Source organism: Lithobates pipiens, unplaced genomic scaffold (genome assembly GCF_037356315.1).
Source record: "Lithobates pipiens isolate NorthernLeopardFrog02 unplaced genomic scaffold, aLitPip1_a1.2 Scaffold_1, whole genome shotgun sequence".
Classification (NCBI taxonomy): domain Eukaryota; kingdom Metazoa; phylum Chordata; class Amphibia; order Anura; family Ranidae; genus Lithobates; species Lithobates pipiens.
In genome coordinates this window covers 133,920,551-133,940,484 of record NW_027507685.1, presented here as the reverse complement: position 1 = coordinate 133,940,484, position 19,934 = coordinate 133,920,551, and the positions used below count along the sequence as shown (strand labels likewise).

The 19,934-nt window shown below is 43.2% G+C and overlaps 1 protein-coding gene across 2 annotated transcripts in view; it reads left to right on the top strand.

Moving 5' to 3' along the window:
• The window catches only part of NPDC1 (neural proliferation, differentiation and control 1), a 159,621-nt gene that overhangs the window by 115,253 nt on the left and 24,434 nt on the right, over positions 1-19,934 (top strand). Inside the window, exon 1 of one of the 2 annotated variants that reach the window (XM_077477181.1) lies at positions 11,139-11,316. The exons of the other annotated variant lie outside the window; for it this stretch is intronic. Within the exon in view, the coding sequence (XP_077333307.1) occupies positions 11,211-11,316 (106 nt within the window). The 5' untranslated portion in view covers positions 11,139-11,210. Of the gene's footprint in view, positions 1-11,138; positions 11,317-19,934 lie in introns of those variants that run through there. 2 annotated transcript variants of the gene reach the window in all.

The following is a 19,934-nucleotide window of genomic DNA, read 5'->3' as shown; positions in this document are numbered from 1 at the left end:
GTAGTCTGGAGCATCCATCTTCTCGGTGGGGTCTCGCAGCTCAGCTGCTGTCATTCGGCGAAGCCGCGATGACGTTACTCCCGCGCATGCGCACGGGAGCCGACACGTGCGGCATCTTCGTCGTTGACGATGCCGCGCTCAGTGCGCCTGCGCACCGCTGTCTACGGTGCATGCGCCATAGACAGCGGTGCCTGTCTTCAGGCAAATATCTCCTAAACCGTATAGGTTTAGGAGATATTTCTTGGACCTACAGGTAAGCCTTAATCTAGGCTTACCTGTAGGTCAAAGTGTGTTGTAAGGGTTTACAACCACTTTAAGACTTCCATACTGGACAGACAGATTTACATTGCTCAGCACTGAGATAACTATGAAGATTGTTTCATTTGGTTTTTTTAGATCAAAGGGATGAACTTCGGTCTGTAAATGAGGGCACTTTAACCACTTAGAGTAAGCCTTTTTCTGATAAAAAAGAATGGTGTTGCGCTCCACACAAAATTAATTAATTCAAATAATAGTGAATAAATAAACGCATACAAAATCTGAAAGACACACCTATACGATTATAGTAAACGATTAATTTAAACTATATCTATATGCATAAAATCATTTATAAAGTGACTAATAAGGTATTTAGAATATACACATATTCCCAATAACATTTATAAAGTGATCAGTTATTGGGAATATGTGTATATTCTAAATACCTTATTAGTCACTTTATAAATGATTTTATGCATATAGATATAGTTTAAATTAATCGTTTACTATAATCGCATAGGTGTGTCTTTCAGATTTTGTATGCGTTTATTTATTCACTATTATTTGATTTAATTAATTTTGTGTGGAGCGCAACACCATTCTTTTTTATTAGTATCACTTGACTTGAGGGGAGGGTTTGCACCTCTGTCGGTGGTTTGCTGCAACCATATTAGCTCTTTTTAATTAACCATTGTAGCGCCAGGATAACCAACAATTACCAAGCCTTTTTCTGACACTAGTTGCTTAAAAGTTAAAATCAGTATTTTTTTTTTTGCTAGAAAATTACTTAGAACCTCCAAACATGTCTAACCATCTCTCTCTCTCTCTATTTTTGGGGGAAAAATACACTTCAATTATTAAAAAAAAAAAAAAACAGTAAAGTTTGCCCAATTTTTTGGTATAATGTGAAAGATGATGTTGCGTTGTGAGAATCGTGACCTTTTATTCTAAGCAAAATAATCGTGATTCGCATTTTAGCCAGAATCGTGCAGCTCTAGCTCTGCAGCATCTGGAAAACTGTTCCCTCAAGTTGTTATCCTGTGTTTGGCACTAGAAGCACAATTAGCCTAACATGGAAGATTCTGAGCCATTGTCCCAGGTTATGTATTATGAATTGAAAGGATTATAGTGTTCCTGGGCTTGGAGACACAACAGCATCATGAAACATTAATGAGAACCTGTATTTGTTCTCCATCTGTCTCTCATAGCCGGTAGATATATGGGGGCCCCAAACCCTTCCCAAAAGGATTCCGCTGTGGTTCAATCAGTACAAACTTTGCAGTGGTAGTTTTTCAGTAGTCCTCATCTTCTAAGAACATTAAAATTGAATGCAAAGGAAAAAAATGATAGATAGATATATACATACTCACCGGCCACTTTATTAGGTACACCTTGCTATTACCCTTTTGCCTTCATAACTGCCTTCATTCTTTGTGGCATAGATTCAACAAGGTGTTGGAAACATTCCTCAGAGATTTTTAACACTAGGGGCCGATCAAGGGGTTAAATGTGTGTTCTAACTGTATGTGGATAGGACAGACTAGGGGAGGAGACATCTCGTTGTTCCTACTTACTAGGAACAAACGATATGTCTCCTCTCCCCTGACAGAACAGGGATTTGTGTGTTTACACACACAAAATTCCCTGTGCTGGCTCTTGTGCACGTGATCGCACGTGGTTGGCGGCAATCGCGACCACTGGCAATGCGCATCAGGTCCCCCGCCGTGCAGTGGGCGCAGCCCTCTGCCGGCTCTTAAGGGGAGTCCTATATATGTACGGGATTTAGTGCAGCGGTGCCATTGTGCCGCAGTAAATGTGCGTGAGCCGGTTGGGAACCGGTTGAACAATGCTCAGTTGGTACTAAGAGGCCCAAAGTGTGCCAAGAAATTATCCCCTACACCATTACAGGACCACCACCAGCCTGAACCGGATGGATCCATGCTTTTATGTTGTATACGCCAAGTTCATGGATAAATATCGTAAGATAGTCCATCATAAGAAATGAATTATGTGCATAAAAAAGTCTCTGTGTTTTTCAAAGTAAATGAAAACTTAGTCTTTAGGTGCAATCAACAAATGAGAAGGTTGGCACGCTTACCAGAAATGGTGGACTCATACTGTACAGCATGTGAGTCAAACAGGCAGTCATGAGGGACTACCTTAATGGGAACCAGCAAGGAAAGGTTGATGTTTAGAGGATGAGCCTCATCCTGTATTGAGGGAAAGGTTCCAACAAAAGGCAGGCTCCAGAATGCGTTTCGTCCTATTGGACATCATATGGAGGAATAGGATGAAATAGGACGAAACGTGTCAATTGACGCTTGTGGAGTCATTGTGAACTGCTTATACAACTGAAGGATACTAGCATGTTTTGTTTTTTTGGAATTTTTTTTAAGTGTACACCCCCTTTTTATATTAAACCTACCATACAGTGTCACATTATGTGTGATTGTTTTGTTTTTTATACCTACCACCATGGATCACTTTAACATCTGATGAGGTCCACTACGCATTCTGGAGCCTGCCTTTTGTTGTTGGAACCTTTCCCTCAATACCGAATGGGGCTCAACTTCTAAACATCAACCTTTCCTTGCTGGTTTCCATTGAGGTACTCCCTCCCGACTGCTGTTTGACTCGCATGCTGTACAGTATGAATCCACCGTTTCTGGTAAGCGTGGTTGTGCATGAAAATCCCAGTAGATCAGCAGTTTTTGAAATATTTAGACCAGCCCGCCTGGCACCATCAACCATGCCACGTTCAAATCACTTAAATCCCCTTTCTTTCCCATTCTGATGCTCTGTTTGAACTTCTGCAAGTAGTTTTTACCACTTATACATGCCTAAATGCATTGAGTTTCTGGCATGTGATTGGCTGATTAGCAATTTGTGTTACCAGCAGTTGAACAGGTGTACCTAATAAAGTGGCCGGTGAGTGTATATACACTGTGTATTTTGAAATTTGCTACAGTAAATGTAATGCTGCAAGGGATAGTCACAGTTGAGAAGGTGTTTTTTTTTGTTTTGTTTTTTCCAAAACAAAGGTACTTTATTGGTATCTCACAGGGTGATATCAAGTACACAAACGACATAATACAATGCTTAATGTATCTTACAGCAATTAAAACCAACAAGGTAAACACACGTACAGGGAAAGCTTATATTGGTGCTCAAGAGGCTATTGACAGTTGAACATGAAGGATAGTGCAACCAGTAAATCAATCAACTCCAGGGGAGCAGAGAAGGTGAGGCAGCAAAAGGAAGGGGGAACTGGAGAAGGGGGTACATAGGGGTCAGGTGGAGGAGGAAAAAAGGGGGGAGAAGATGTTTAGGGGGGGGGGGGGAGTAATGTAAAAAGAAGAGAGGTGGGAATAAAGAGCCCAAATATTCAACTTGGTATCCTAGACATTATACATAGTGTAATATAGTGTGCAATTGGTTAATAGTCTCAGGCGGAGGTCCAAGGAGCCCATACCTTATCATATTTGCACTTACACCCTCTATTCATACAGTGGTCCTCATTTCCTGTTCCTTTGCATGTTTGTCACACTTAAGTGTTTTGGAACATCAAACCAATTTAAACAATAGTCAAGGACAACACAAGTAAACACAAAATGCAATTTGTAAATGAAGGTGTTTATTATTAAAGGTGAAAAAAAATCCAAACCATCATGGCCCTGTGTGAAAAAGTGATTGCCCCCCTTGTTAAAACATACTATAACTGTGGTTGTCCACACCTGAGTTCAATTTCTCTAGGCACACCCAGGCCTGATTATTGCCACACCTGTTCACAATCAAGGCATCACTTAAATAGGAGCTGCTTGACACAGTAAGGTCCACCAGAAGATCCTTAAAAGCTACACATCATGCCGAGACCCAAAGAAATTCAGGAACAATTGAGATCTATCAGTCTGGAAAGGGTTATAAAGCCATTTCCAAAGCTTTGGGAATCCAGCGAACCACAGTGAGAGCCATTATCCACAAATGGCGAAGACATGGAACAGTGGTGAACCTTCCCAGGAGTGGCCGGCCGCCCAAAATTACCCCAAGAGCGCAGCGACGACTCATCCAAGAGGTCACAAAAGACCCCACAACAACGTCCAAGGAACTGCAGGCCTCACTTGCCTCAGTTAAGGTCAGCGTTCATGCCTCCACCATCAGGAAAAGACTGGGCAAAAATGGCCTGCATGGCAGAGTTCCAAGGAGAAAACCACTGCTGAGCAAAAAGAACATCAAAGCTCGTCTCAATTTCTCCACAACACATCTTGATGATCCCCAAGACTTTTGGGACAACATTCTGTGGACCGATGAGACAAAAGTGGAACTCTTTGGAAGGTGTGTGTCCAAGTATATCTGGCGTAGAAGGAACACTGCATTTCATAAAAAGAACATTATACCAACAGTAAAATATGGTGGTGGTAGTGTGATGGTCTGGGGCTGTTTTGCTGCTTCAGGACCTGGAAGACTTGCCGTGATAAAAGGAACTATGAATTCTGCTGTCTACCAAGAGATCCTGAAGGAGAATGTCCGACCATCTGTTTGTGTACTCAAGCTGAAACGAACTTGGGTTCTGCAGCAGGACAATGATCCTAAACACACCAGCAAGTCCACCACCGAATGGCTGAAGAAAAACAAAATGTAGACTTTGGAGTGGCCTAGCCAAAGTCCTGACCTGAATCCTATTGAGATGTTGTGGTATGACCTTAAAAAGGCCGTTCATGCTCGAAAACCCTCTAATGTAACTGAATTAGGACAATTCTGCAAAGATGAGTGGGCCAAAATTCCTCCAGGACGCTGTAAAAGCCTCATTGCACGTTATCGCAAACGCTTGGTTGCAGTTGTTGCTGCTAAGGGTGGCCCAACCAGTTATTAGGTTTAGGGGGCAATCACTTTTTCACACAGGGCCATGATGGTTTGGATTTTTTTTCACCTTTAATAATAAACACCTTCATTTACAAATTGCATTTTGTGTTTACTTGTGTTGTCCTTGACTATTGTTTAAATTGGTTTGATTTTCCGAAACACTTAAGTGTGACAAACATGCAAAGGAACAGGAAATGAGGAAGGGGGCAAACACTTTTTCACACCACTGTATATGTGAGTTTGTACATGGGCAAGGCTGCATCTATCAGTGCTTCCCAGGAGGAGAGAAGCTATTTTAGATGGATACAATTATTATTATTATTTTTTATAGAGCGGGGGAGGGTTGGAACCCCTGTCAGTTTTAATTTTTTTTTATTACTGTCTAGGTTCTTTCTCTGGAGATTCTTCTTGTCAGTTAAAGAGGAACTAAAGACGTGCCCTGTCTCTTTTGCAGAAAAATGCCTTTACCTGCCTTCTCGCTGCTTCCTCTGGCTCTGCAGTATCATTTGCTGCTGCAGGGGAGAGGAGGAGCACCGACAACAGCTGAGCCATGGGCATGGTAGCCTATGAGTGACAGCATGGCTCTGGGAATTCACAGCCATTGTCTAATACACAGGGGACCCGGAGCTGCAGGATCATGTGAGCAAACTGGAGCAGATTAAAAATAGGTAAGTACACAGAGCTTTTTTTTTATACAAGATAGGTAGGAGAAGGGGAAGGGAACATTTTTAACAATATTTAGAAATAGACTGTTCTTTCACTTTACAGTTCACCTGTCATTGGAGAAATATGAGGGCTTTCTTTCTGAAAATACCATATACCTGGCTGTCTCTAGCTTAATACTAGTTCTATAACATACCTGCAACAAGTGTACAGGGAATACGTTGGAGCGAGGTCAGGAGTTTTTATTTCAGTGCTGGTTCTAGGTTATTAACGACCAGGACAACTAGCAATTTTTTCCAGTTATGCCAGCCATGGCAGCTCCCCTATTTCCCTCATGACAGGTAAACTTTAAAGCGTTATAAGGGTTATTTCAATTTTTTATCTTAAAATAAAAAAAGATATCCTTACCTGCTCTGTGCAAAGTTATTGCACAGAGCGGCCCCTTACCTCCTCTTTGTCAGTCCCGCGCTGGGGCTGTTGGCTTCTCCCTGCTCCGGGTGCCGCAAGCTGCTTCTACATACCCGCAAGCTGGGTAGGTAGAAGATAAGATAAGAAAGTATCCATGTGCTATTCCTAGCTGGGCTGTGTGTTTCCATAAACACACACAGTGCTGACAAGCCACACCCTGCTCCCTCCTCACTGACAGCAGCAGAAGCCTATGGCTGCCTCTTCTCTGTGTCTCCCCAGGAAGAGAGGAGAGCGGTGCTGAAGATGGGACAGCTCTGGATCATTGAGAGGAGTCAGGTAAGTGCTTAGGGCCGATGCAGAAAATGCATCAAAGCGTTTTGCATTTAGAACCACTTTAATCTCCACTTATGAATATGTGGTACCTTCAAAGATGGGCTGTGGAGGCGTTTGGTGTTACTCTAGCCATGCAGGGTACCAAACCCAGAGTCACAGAGAAGAATAACTACAGGCTCAGAGAGCGGAGTCATATTCTTCATGGCAGATCTGCCATAAATATCTAAGGTAGCCCACAGATCATGTAGTTGCTGTGCTTAGAAGAAAAATATTGGTCTGGAGTTTCTCCTTTAAGGTGATTTTGGTGTATTTCCAGTTTATGATGAATGTTGAGGGTTGTGGTGTTTCTTCTTGGCATCCACACTTCAGGATCCCCCGCAGGTACCACGGCTTTCACTATATGTGGTGACTAATCCAAAGATGCCACCACCTCCAGATATCTACCCCCAGCCTCAGACTGAAGAGTGACAAAGCCATCAGTCCTGATCAGGACATCAGGATTATGATGTGTCTCCTTCACAACAAATCTGTCTCCCACAATCTGCCGATAGCGGCACAGGGCCAGGAATGTATTAATAGAAGAAGGCCAAGGTCTGAATCACACGGAGGAGGAGACGGGAACACGTGTGTCTTGTCAGCGAGGATGGCTGACTACACACGGTCATATCGGTTCACCACTGACTTTAGGACCAGCAATTGGTCCTCAGCTTTTTTTTTTTTTTTTTTTTATAATGTTTACCTGGAATCATTGTTTTTACACGACTTTTGTTTGTTTATTAATTTTCTGTTCCTATATTATGATGGTGTTTTTTATACATATTTGTAGCTATTTTCTACAGTGGCAAACAGTGCAGCCGCAATTGATAAGATTGTATCTGTTGCAGACTAAACTTTCCTGTTTGCTACGCATGAAGAAATGGGCAAACTCAGGGCACGTAAATCCAAAGGAATACACTTAGGAAAATTCAGATACTAGCAACTAAGGATGAGCTCAGGCGTGTACCCATAATCCATGTGCAGCCCGCCAGAAAGTCGGCTCAGAGCTGCGCTAATCACAGGCAGTGAGACATTGCCTGATCTCTGCAGCCGCGTATCTGGGCAATGTCTCAGTGCCTGTTATTAGCGCATCGCTGCACCAACTTCCTGGCGGTCTCTGCACATGGAGCATGCAAACACGCCTGAGCTCATCCTTGCTAGCAACTTTATTTATCCAGATAACATGAACAGAGTCCCCGCCTGGAGTCTCCTCCTTTGATGCATTTCACCCGCAGGGCTAGTATAGGACATACTGCTCCCAGGCATCACTTTCATAGAAGATCAGGTGCAAACACCAGTGGGGTCTTGTCCTGTGCCCCACAGAGTGCATAAATCCAAAGGAAAAGACTAGCTGCTCTCTGAAGAAAATTCAAATGCTTGTGGCTTTATTTATTCTGATAACGTAAACAGAGTCCCTTCCTGGAATCTCCTCCTCTGACATATTTTACCCTTTAATGTGTGTCACCCACAAGGCTGGGTTTACAGGCCAAGTTCACCCTTTGGAGCATGTTGAACATTACACCAATATTTAGGATGTGAGGAAGTAGCCTTCTCCAGGTCTGCACCTCACGATTCCCTACCACTGTGGCAGTGGGTGGGGGAATCCTCTCGCTGTACCTGCAGACACATTTTAAAAACATCATTCATTCACAGCAATCTGTGAATGAGAAAACTACAAGTCCGTTCTTGCACCGCAGCAGACGATTTGTGGTTCTCAATGAACTGGGAGGGCACTGATGAGCACCCTCGTGGTTCATTGATGCTTCTTCCAGCTTTGTAACTGTCTGCCTGCGTAGAAGTATGGGCAGGAAAGCTGGAGGCAGTGTCTGCAGGCACTTTACTTTGCACCTGCGATTTACTGATCATGGGTGCAATGCTCTGCAGGTTTTTCTGAAAAACATAGATGCAGTTTTTTTCCTGCAAAAATATGTGAATTTATTTTATTTATTTTTAAAAAATATGAGCTTAGTTAATCATAGCTTAGGCCCAGCCATGTGAATAAAATGCGTCAGTGGAAGAGGTCCCAGGCAGAGACTCTCATGTTGTCCAGTTAAATAAAGTTAGCAGTGTTTGAAGTGCACCTGGTCTTTTTCTTTGCATATGTTTAGATAGGACGAGCCCCTCGGTGTTTAATACCCGATCTTCCATGAGGGTCGCTCCATTCCATACTTTGGAGCAGCTTATGTTATCATTTTGTCAAAGTTCAGAGTGCATGTTTTTTCATCTGTGAAAAATGGCAATGGCAGAAAGAGGAGGAGCCATGCACGGACCAATCCGACACTGGGGAAAACCGCAATGATTCTGTGCAGACCTCAACAGGGTACCAAAACACGTTTTTATTGCTGTTCATCTGTTCGATAAATAGGAGTCTATGTATTTTAGAAAATTTGCTGTATGAATGTGACAAACATTTACAAGGCCGCAACAAAAAGTCCCCATGTTTTCTTTATTACGACTATTTTTTATGACTGTAAGCGCCATCTAGAGGAAAATACTGAATTATGGACACGAGATGGCATAGGAAATAATCATATTCTATATTTATTCCATGTTCATATTTCTCGATCAAATCGCACAGCCCAGCTGCATTTACTACATGCATGATACTTTAACGATTTTGTATGTAATCAATTCACTACAAAACATTTATTGGCCCTACTTCTTTTGGGGCGCACTTAGTTCTGCACTCCTGTGTTCCAGATTCAGCTGACAGCGGGCTAAAGTCCGCTGATGGCTGATGTCACAGAGCCAGCCCAGGCTCTGCAGGGTTCCCGACAATAATATCTGGATCTACCCAAAGGCTTGACTGCCAGCTGGCTTAGCCTGTCAGCGCAATGCTAAAGAGCCTGAGCCAGCCGCTCCCCATCCCCCTGCCCCCACCCTTTCAGCCCAGCGCTCCAGTGTGCTCAGAGAAGACCGAGAACTGAGCAATCACTGGTCTTTGATCGGACAGTTCTTAGTGTAGAGGCGGTGGGGGAAAGCTGCATTTTGGATCCATGCTGCAGCCATCTAGGCAAGTATGGATGTTTGTTTTTTTGTGAACCTGCAGAACAGAAAGGTTCAGGGCCCACTGTGCTGCTTGTACGCTTTCTGATGTGCTAATACGCATGTTTCAAAATTCCCAATAATAAAGATAGTGGCTGTTCCCATGGCAGAACTGCGGTGTGTTTTGATGCTTTTGCAACAGGTATTGACGAGCTTTGGTCATTGCCTGTTATCCCCATCCTCCCCAAATTCTAAATTAGGATTGCACCTATACTCTTTTTCAATCGGTGAGTACGAGTACCATGACTTTCAGTCAAGTACTCACCAATACCGAGTAATGATACTTTGAGGTGCGATTTGAGCCCATACAGTTTGGGCTCAAATCACACTGCAAAGAATCGCATGTGAGTTGAACAGGAATGTGGTGCGATTCCTGTCCGAATCACATGCAGTTCCCCCACTGTTCCTGTGTGAACCCAGGCTTGTCATAGTGAGTTCAGTCTGAGTTCACACAGGAGCCGTACAGGAAACTGTATGTGATTTGGACAGGAGTTAAAACGCATTCCTGTTCAAATCACATGCAATTTTTGCAGTGCCGTTTCACACATATGCGAAGCGGGAACCAGGAAAGTTCCAGTGTAGGTTCCCGTATCGCATGTCAATTGCCGGCAGGTCACACTGACATCTGCGAACCGCTGCAGGTGTCATTGTAAAGGTAATGACACCCCCAGATCTGTTCACAGATTGCAGTCTGAACTGTCAAATGGTGCAGGAAGCAGAGCGCATAGGTGTGAACACCCATGTGATCCGACTCCAGTGCCGACCAAAAAAAGGGTCCTGCACCATTTTGGTGCGCATGTGATGAGATTTCAGCCAGTTTGTATGGCTGAATTTGCATCGCACAGCAATGCGGTGCGAATCTCATGCGATGTCTGTTAGTGTGAACCCGGCCGTAAGCCCACTTATTTGTATGGGCACAAATCGCATCGCAAAGTATCAGTTTAGGGTATTGGATCATTTTCACGAATACTGGTGAAAATACTCCATATCGTCATTGGTGCAACCCTATTGACAAGCCCTGGCCAATGCCTGTTAACCCTATCCCCCCAAATTCTAAATGAAATACGTGCATCCAAATGCTCGCCAGGAAACTCCCTTTGACGCATGGCAACGCACCTGCCTAATGCTACAAGAAACACCCTTCTGCACACATGCTTAGATCATAATTGACCCTAAAATGAAGATAAAAATAAGAACTTGCAGCGGTTAGAAAACAAATATTCTGCAGCTGTTTATATCCGTTTATGAATGCGTTTGAATAATTTCCGGAGAAAAATGTATAACGTGAAATATTCCTTGCAGCTTAGTGAATGGGCCCCTATGTCTATACGCCTGGCTGCTCCATGGTACGTCATCAATGCTGCATTATTTGTGCCTGGGTAGAGCCGGGGTCCTCCAGGTTTGTTGATGTGTCAGAGGTAGTTTGCTCCCCTCTCGCTGATGCTGTGAGCTGTGATTGGCTGCTGCCCAGTAGCAGTGCGTGGGAAGAGAGGAGAGTTCCCGGCTGCCCACACAGTCTGAGCTCACAGTCACATCGCTGTATACAGAGGCTGTACTGCAGTGCCTTACCTCCCGGCTGCTGCACTTTACCTGGTCTCACCGGCAGCATGACAGCCTCAACCCTCACCTTTACCAACTGCCTGTGTGCCCTCTGGTCCCTGGGCTTCGCCTTCCACTTGCACTTAAAGGAGCCCGGTTACCAACATCATAAAGGTAAGTCATAGATTGCATGAGCTTGTACCAATGATGAGGGGGGATTCCACGCAAAGCTGCAGCGTCTGCTGTCTTTGTATCTGTCACTTCTAGCAGGGTGATGGTGCCCACACACATACAGATTGAAATGAATGATTTCCATTATTTGATCCTAATGGTTAAAAAATTTGCACATTGAAGACGTCACGACCAAATTTGCACGACAGTCCTTTAATTGATCTGTCAATGTTCAGCTTGAAAGCTTTGCTTCTGTGTTTAAAGACCAGAAATCCACTTTTGATTGCACAAAATCAATCAATTTATCGATCTGGATTTTATATCTGCTCAGAATGGATTAACAATCGATCCGATGATGATCACACTTTTTTAAGGTCTTGATTTGGCAGGGGATCCTACGTCAAATCTGTTACCAATTACTGGGTGTAGGATCTCCCCCCCCCCCCCCCCCTCCAGGCTATACATCATGGGTGCTCAACCTGTGGCCCTCCATCTGTTGTGGAACTACAAGTCCCATCATGCCTCGGCCTTTGAAAGTCATGCTTGTAACTGTTAGCCTTGCAATGCCGCATGGGACTTGTAGTTCCACAGCAGTTGGCGGGCCACAGGTTGAGCACCCATGCTTTACACTGATATAAGATAGCGATGTTTATTGTCACATATGGATTGGACTGTTGAGGCTCAGAAGCGCTCCTTGCAGCACCGCTATCACAGAGATTCCTGATCTTTTGAAGTGGAATGTTTTTCTATGGCAGGACTGATCTTAGGACCTGTCTGTCTGTCTATCTTAAAAAAAAAAAAACGACAATTACAAAGAGAACGTGCCATTTCTTTCAACCAAAGGCACCGTTTTGATAACCTGCATTTTGTAATGTGATATTTTGTGTTTTGCGTACATCCGAGAACGAGGACAGCTCATGTTTATGAAGTGACAGTTCAGAAGAACACCGTATGGCTGAGTGTGATCTGATGTTCCTCGGTCGTCTATCACTTACAGTTTATCTCAGCTGTAGGTGTTGTATGTATAGATCTCATGTAGCAGTTTGATCTCTTATTAGACGATATGAAAGTGGATGAAATTAGCTGTCCTCTGTAACGCTGGGACCGCTCTGCGTTTTGTGAGCGATTCACCCGGCAGACTGAAGCAGCACACGTGCCGTTAACACTTGCCTGTCCAAATCGAGGATAAGTAAGCTGGAACATTTCTCTGCACTACAAATGATTTGGATGTCTGGGGCGCTCATCATCACCCCCTGGGGTAGTCCTCAATGACTTGATCTGTTATATTTGGGATGGGGGGGGGGGGGGGGGAGCAGGGTGAAAGCTGCTCAAATACAAAACATTTGAAGGAACAGGATGGATTTTTTTTTCTCTAACAAATGAATTTCTGACACTGAATGCGGTTTTCGTTCACAAAAGTCCATTTGTTCCCAAATCAGTTGTTAAAGCAAACAAAATTTTGAAGTACTTTGGAAGGACATTTGTCTAGCCATCAAATCTTCTGAGACATTTCCTAAAATTTTTGGAATGAATGTTCTCTCAAAGATCTACGAGTGTATGGTCACCACAAAAGACTCCACTCATTTGGTCTAATTTAAAAATGAATGAATTTTTGGGGGGATAAAGTAAGGAAGGGTTAACTTTTTTTTTTTTTTTTTTTTTGCTGTCTGTGTCCCATTGGGGAGATTTCCCTACACTTCCTGTCTGGAAGTGTGAGAGAATCTCTACAAAGGGGAATTCAATGATTACCCTCACCTCCCATCCTGGTGACAACTCCTCATTTTCAATTTCCCCTGCTTGGTAATAATGTGTATATATCCATGGCCTTGGTTACAGGTCCACTTTAAAGCTGAACTTGGTGAACACAGCCACTCTCAGTGGGGCACTGCATTTTTAAAGTGTTACCTGTCCAATGGTTCTTCACGGACGCCATCATCTTCTTCTGAGTGCCATTTTTCAGGCCTCTTCAATGGCCTGTGTATGTGCAGAAGCTACTCCTTTGGGCAGTAAGAGAATGGTGGAGATGCCGGTCACATGACTGATTGTGTGACCAGGGTTTGCTCCTCCCGGCTTTATCTGCACTCGTTCATTGGAATGGGGCTTTGTTTACATCAGAGTAAACAAAGCACTAAACACTTTTGTAAAGTACCGTGCTATGTTTCATAAATGTACATTTATTTTAAAGCCGTTGTTTGGTGGTGGTAAGGCCATACCCTTACTTTATATTTGGGCCCCCTTGGTGTTTATGGGGTCCACATGGTCTCGTCACATATTTAATACGCTTGATGGGACTGTTCTTATTTAGAGACCTGGCTGCAGAAACCAATGCCTGAAGGGGTCGGATTACACTTGTAACCCAGATTTGAGAATCGATTGTCGCCTTTAGAGCCATGTCAGGTGGTTGAACCTTTTGCTGGTGACACATTGTTATCAGGACCTGTTCACAATGCCTGCCCAAGTGCTTTCTTTTGGCACACGGGCCGCTGACCGTTTTCTGGGCAGTGGCTGTTTACATATTTTTATAGATTTTTCTTTTACTTTATTGTAAGTTTAATGCCCCATACACACGATTGGACTTTCTGACAACAAAACCGTGGACTTTTGTTCGAAGGATGTTGGCTCCAACTTGTCTTGCATACACACGGCCACAGAAATGTTGGCCAACAATTCCGAACGTAGTAACGTACAAGACGTACGTGATATCGCCATTACGAATGCTAGTTATATCTCCGGCTCGTTCTTGATTCCCAACATGCGTGGACTTTTGTCCGAAGGACTTGTGTACACGTGATCTGAAAGTCCGACAACAAACATTTGTTGATGGAAAATTTGAGAACCTGCTAGCCAACATTTGCTGGCGGAAAGTCCGACAACAAATGTTTGGAGCATGCACGCGGTCGGACTTTCCGCCAACAAGCTCACATCCAACATTTGTTGTCGGGAAAATCCAATTGTGTGTACGGGGCATTACTCTCCATTCAGATCTCCACACAAAAGTGTGGTGCACTGTGCTGTGGTGACCGCTGGTGGTAATTAGGAATAAACTGGCATGTCTGCATTTTTCACATGGTTATGAACGGGGCACGTTGAAAACAATTGTTTTCTGTGTGCCCTTGACATGACTGGCTTTGATCCAGTGCCAAACAAAATGCCAATCAACTCTTATAGTGTGAATGGGCCATAAGTCTGGCAACCATGTCTTCCCATGGCATTACTCCATTGTTGGAACACTGCAGAATCTCATGGGGTAGTTAGGGCACAACTCCATAGAAAAGATAAAGGCGTTTATTAGCAATCCTGTCTCTAATGAGTCGTCACCAGTGACAGGATCGCTTGTCTGACATCCGCATTAGAATTGATGAGTGGCGTGGTGTGACATGGTCCAGTGCCACTTATTAACATTAGGGAGAGGATGGAACCCTTTACTTTTTTGGAATTACAGATCTCACTGACAAATATGAACTGTTCAGCTTATACCAAACCGGCACCAGTCTGCCCAATGCCTCCCCATGCCACCATCTTGTTTCTTGCCCAGCAGTGAAGACACCTCGGCCCCTTCTGTCAGCCACATAATTGCTCTCTGAATGAGTTAGCAGCCGAGGGGGGGAGGGTGGCTAGCGATGGAGGGGGCGTGGCTCAGAGCTCGGGAAGGAGGACTTAGAAGTTGACTTTTCACAAAAAGTCAAAAGTTGGATATCAGTGACAGCAGTGTTTAGCCTGGTTGGGCAGGAGTGAGACTGAATGCGCTGATGACGCAAAGTCTGAAGACACGTTTACATACTCAGGAGTCAATCGATTCATTTTAAATATGGTTTAAATAATCTGACTCCTTTGATGTTGGTTTCTTTTTTTTTTTGGATACAATGGGGAACGGTTGGATCCTTGTGAGATTTTTATTTCTACCTGGGTAGATTTCCCATCACTTCCTATTCCAATGATAACCTATGTATCTAGAGGTAACTAAAGGCAGTAGAGAAACAGAAGTGGGCTGATTTTAAAAATACTAGTTGACCAGGAGTCATGCTTGTCCTTTGACCTCAAGACTTTGGGCCACTGGCTGGAAAAAAAGGGTGCAGCTCAGGAATGCTTGCATACATGTTCCACGTTAGTGACCTAAAGAAAAGCTACAGTCTCCGAATGTAAATCTTAATGAATCCATCTTCAGTAAGCTTAGGGAGCAGTTTTGCTATATAGGCTTTTCATGTTAAAGAAAATTGAGTGTTTACTGGTTACATATGAGGTTGATTAGCTCCAGAAGCTAGGTCTTTCGGCGGCCATCACATTAAAGGGCACCTGAACCTGACGCTCTTTAACTTCTAGGGGTTTGTGCAGCTGGCTACCCAGCATGCACGACTAGTTCTCGCGCCTGCACAGTAATCGCACTGTGCAGCAAATAGCGTTCAAATAACGCCATGCCACAAGCATCAAGAGGATAACCGTTGACTCCTGGGATCGATGACATCAATATTCCAGGTGTCGTAGTGATGTAAATCACCTAAGCGGGACAGATCCAGAAGTGGAGGCAAAAAAAAATAAGTATTTATAAAAAAAAACAGAAACTTCCAATATCCAAACATTAAAGAGCTAGGCTGGAGGGTACACATGGGATACTTGTGGAAGAGGGTGAAGATCTTTTATAACTAAAGGCATTTCTCATGTTGGATCCAGTAAGGAAAGTTTATAACCTTTTTTTTGCAATCTGTGTCCCATTGGGGAGATTTCCCTTGACTTCCTGTCCCATAGCCATAACAGGAAGTGAGAAGAAATCTCTGCAAAGGGAGAGGATCTCTAATTGTGACCTGAACTGGTGTTACCATTGGAAGATTTCCACTCTATTCCTGTTCTGAGGACCACCCAAAATTGTGAGGTATCTTTCTCTTTTGGTGAAATGATCATATTAACATATTGTAGGACATTGACAGGACATACTGAGAGGGTGAATCTCTCTAACTACACCACAGACAGAAATACCAACTGACAGGTGACCGTTATCCCTCTCTAATCTATCCAAAATGTAAAAAAAAAAAAAAAAGTTCTGCCTTTTAGTTGTACTTTAAAACGTACCCAATCACAGGGTCAGGATTAGATCATTTATTTCAGAAAATGTGTACTTTTAAATAAAATCTTTTGAAAAATGCATACTTTGTTATAAACAATGTATTTCTTGTGCCCAAAGGGAAGGGTGGTAATTTTTCAGTTGGACTCTAGAGGGCAGTCTGACTCCATTTTAAGAACAACAATATCACTGATTTGAATCCGTCCGTAACAGTGATATTTCTATTACTGGTCACTAGGGGGTGCCAGAGGACCATTGAAACCCGCTGTATGTAGTTGCTGAAATGTACGTTCTGTCTATCCCTCCAGTAGTATGACTTGGTATAGAATTGTGTTCAACATTATAGCTCTTTTCTTAGAGTTTCAGTCCATCAAAAACTAGAGACAATGTCTTCCATCTCTTGGTATCCATTAAGGCCTGGCTCACACCTATGCATTTTTTAGTGCATTTTCAGTTTTAGGCGCACACTACAGTCCATTTAACATAGTTTCCTATGGATGTAGTTCACATCTGTGCATTTTATGGGAAGGGCCGTGGATTTTTTTTCTGGTTTTTGGTTCCATAGACTTCAATGGATCAGAAATGTGTATTGAAAAAGGCAAAGTTTGCAAATTGCAACCTACATAGGTGTGAATGGAGCCTTAGCGGAGCGCCCACTTACTCTGCTGGATTTGTGTTGATTTTATTTTCTGGCGTGTTCCATGCAGCAATAGATGAGAACATATCAAAAATCAAAACTTCTACTGGACTGGCAGTAACCTGTGGGGCTCAGATCCTTTTACTCTAAACTCTCACTGCGGCCTGAAGAAGGGGTCCTCGGTGGCCCCAAAATGTAGCTGCTTTTAGTGTCAAATAAAGTGTCTTAACTGGAATTAATAAAAATATATTTAAAAAAAGAAACCCCAGAAGAAAAATGTAATCTATTGTATGTGGTGGTGGCCTTGGTTTACCTTTTTCAGGCCTTTTTTCTTCGATTTTCACCTGGTGATCCTGCCAGTAACACACTTCCTGTCCTACAGTGACAACGCTCATTACTTTACTGCACCGCTGGAGGAGCAGTGTTGTCCTCTCCATAACATCGGAAGGTGGTGTTCTCTAGTCCACAGAAATGAATAGAGGAGGCCGATGACCTTGTTTGAGATTTCAGTCAGTGCTCAGGACGTTACAAGGACATTCGATTTCTGCTGGGATCAAGATTTTTTTTTTCTGTTCTTGTATGTGCAACTTGAAAAAAATAAAAACAAATGCAGCCACCACATCTAAAGCCCCATACACACTATCAGATTTTCTGCTGATTTTTTCCTTCAGATTTACCAATGTAATGCAAGGGCCAGCCTGATTGCATACACATTGAAACTCCTAAGGTTTGACCTCATATTATATGGTTTTGATAAATCTGAAGGAAATAATCAGCACAAGATCTGATAGTGTGTATGGGGCTTAAGACAGACGAGCTGCAATATATTACATATGTGTTCTTGGGTTCAGATTTAGGCTCGGTTCACATATATGCAAATCGGATGCGTTTTTTTTACCAAATCCAATTTGCATAACGTGAATCGGATCAGCTTTTAATGGAGCTGGTTTATACATGTCCAGGGTAGCCACGGTCCATTTCTGAAAACAGCCCTGTGCGATTTTTGGGTCCAGTTTAGGTGTGAATTCAAGTAAAAATTTGCACCTGAACCGGTGAACAAAACCGGACTCTGGGCTGCAAACCTCAGCCGGACATGTGTGAACCCAGCCTTAATAATCTGCTATCATGTCTACCTCTATGGGCTGCACAGCCATGTTGTAGAGCAGGGGTTCTCGGCCTCAGTCCTCAAGTACTCCCAACAGGCCATGTTTGCTGATTTTCCCTTTTCTTGCACAGGTGCTTTAAATCAGAGTCAATGGGTTGTCTTTTTGGACAGCTATTTTATCTAAGAGAAATTCACAAAACATGGCCTGTTGGGGGAACTTGAGGACTGAGGTTGAGGACCACTGTTGTAGAGGATAGTCTACTTATAATACATTGGATCTCACAGGTGTGCAGAGCGTTGGGATGGAAATGAAGCTATGGCAGGAGTGGAACCTACAAGGAGGAAAGGTGTAGTCAGTGGGACAATGGAATGAGCCCCTAGACCCAGACTGTAGCATCTTAGGTGGTCCATAGACAATGAAGCTTATTACAAGTGCTACAGATTTTACAGAAAAATTGCAGAGCTGATTTGAACAAATCAGTTTCTTCTGCTCATTGGCATAATTATCACTTTATTTTTCTCTACAAGAACTTCAAAGAGACGTTGGTGTAGTAGGACACTTGTCATCTCTGGGCTGTGGACCCCTCTGTTCAGGGAGGAGGCCCGTCTGTGTTTGCTCAGCCAGTCCTGCTTGTGTATTAGATGTCTGAAAAAGGGTGACAACAGGTAAAGCCTTTGATCATTTGTTGTGTTCAGAAAAAAATTTCACACCTGAAGCATATTGTGCTAGCGGCATTCCCAGTCTGACCAGTATCATTACCTGTCACCCCCCCCCCCCCCCCCCCCCCAATATACAATTGCAGAAAAGATGGAGGCTGCCTTCTTCTGTCTTCATGTGTTGGAGTGATTGACTCCTAACCATCATGAACAGAGGGACCTATTGGGACATATCCCGACATGCATGCTAAATCCTGACTATTTCAGACGACTAGTATCTCTGTGTAGGATCATTGGTAATATGGTATGAATGTCTGATTGCTTATGGAAGTGTGAATGTTCCAAAGAAATTAAGGCATGCTCAAATGGCTGCAAAATTATTCATACGCATTACAGTTGTATAGGATGAAGAAAATTAATTCTTAAAGTTCAACTTCAAACAGGAAAAAATCCTTTCTAACCCCTAGTCACAACAGTTTAAATCCTTGTACCATTATCTTACTGAATGTTTAGAAATGACGTAACCATACTTCTCTTGGATGGGCAGCCAACCCCTTTTTTGAGGCAGTTTGCTGTTTCCACTGGAATTTCCAGTAGATTATTCTGCTCTTTTACAGCTCTTACAGTAAAGAACCCGGTTTGCTTCTTCAAAAAAGAAACTTTTTTTTTCCTATCCCAGGGGAAGCCCTCTAGTGTTTGCAGAAGCCTTAAAGTGCCGCCCAACCAACAACTACTTATTCTTTTCCTTTGCTCCTCCACCACTCTGTTAGCCCAGAGTAAGGGTAGACAGGAGCATTTAGAATAAAAGCCCAGCCTGCAAAGGACAATGCGTTAATTAAGTTTGTCTTGCTGCTTACACTACCAATATTATCTCTATTGCAGAGCTTTGGGGACTGCAAAATATCCTGCAATCCCACTTTGCACTGTGGTTCCTCCTGCATCACTACTGTGTTCTATAGTGGTGGGTGAAACCACAGCGATCAGAGGGAGGCCAGGCACCCAACACTCCCAGAAGTAGGGCTGCCGCCTTTTCTTCAAGTCAAACCCAAATACTTTAGTGGCACACATTTTTTTTTATAGTATAAACTATACATATATTTTGCTATTAAATAACATTTCTAATCATATGAAATTAATAACAAGAGTCCCCCTTCGCGTGGGGGGTC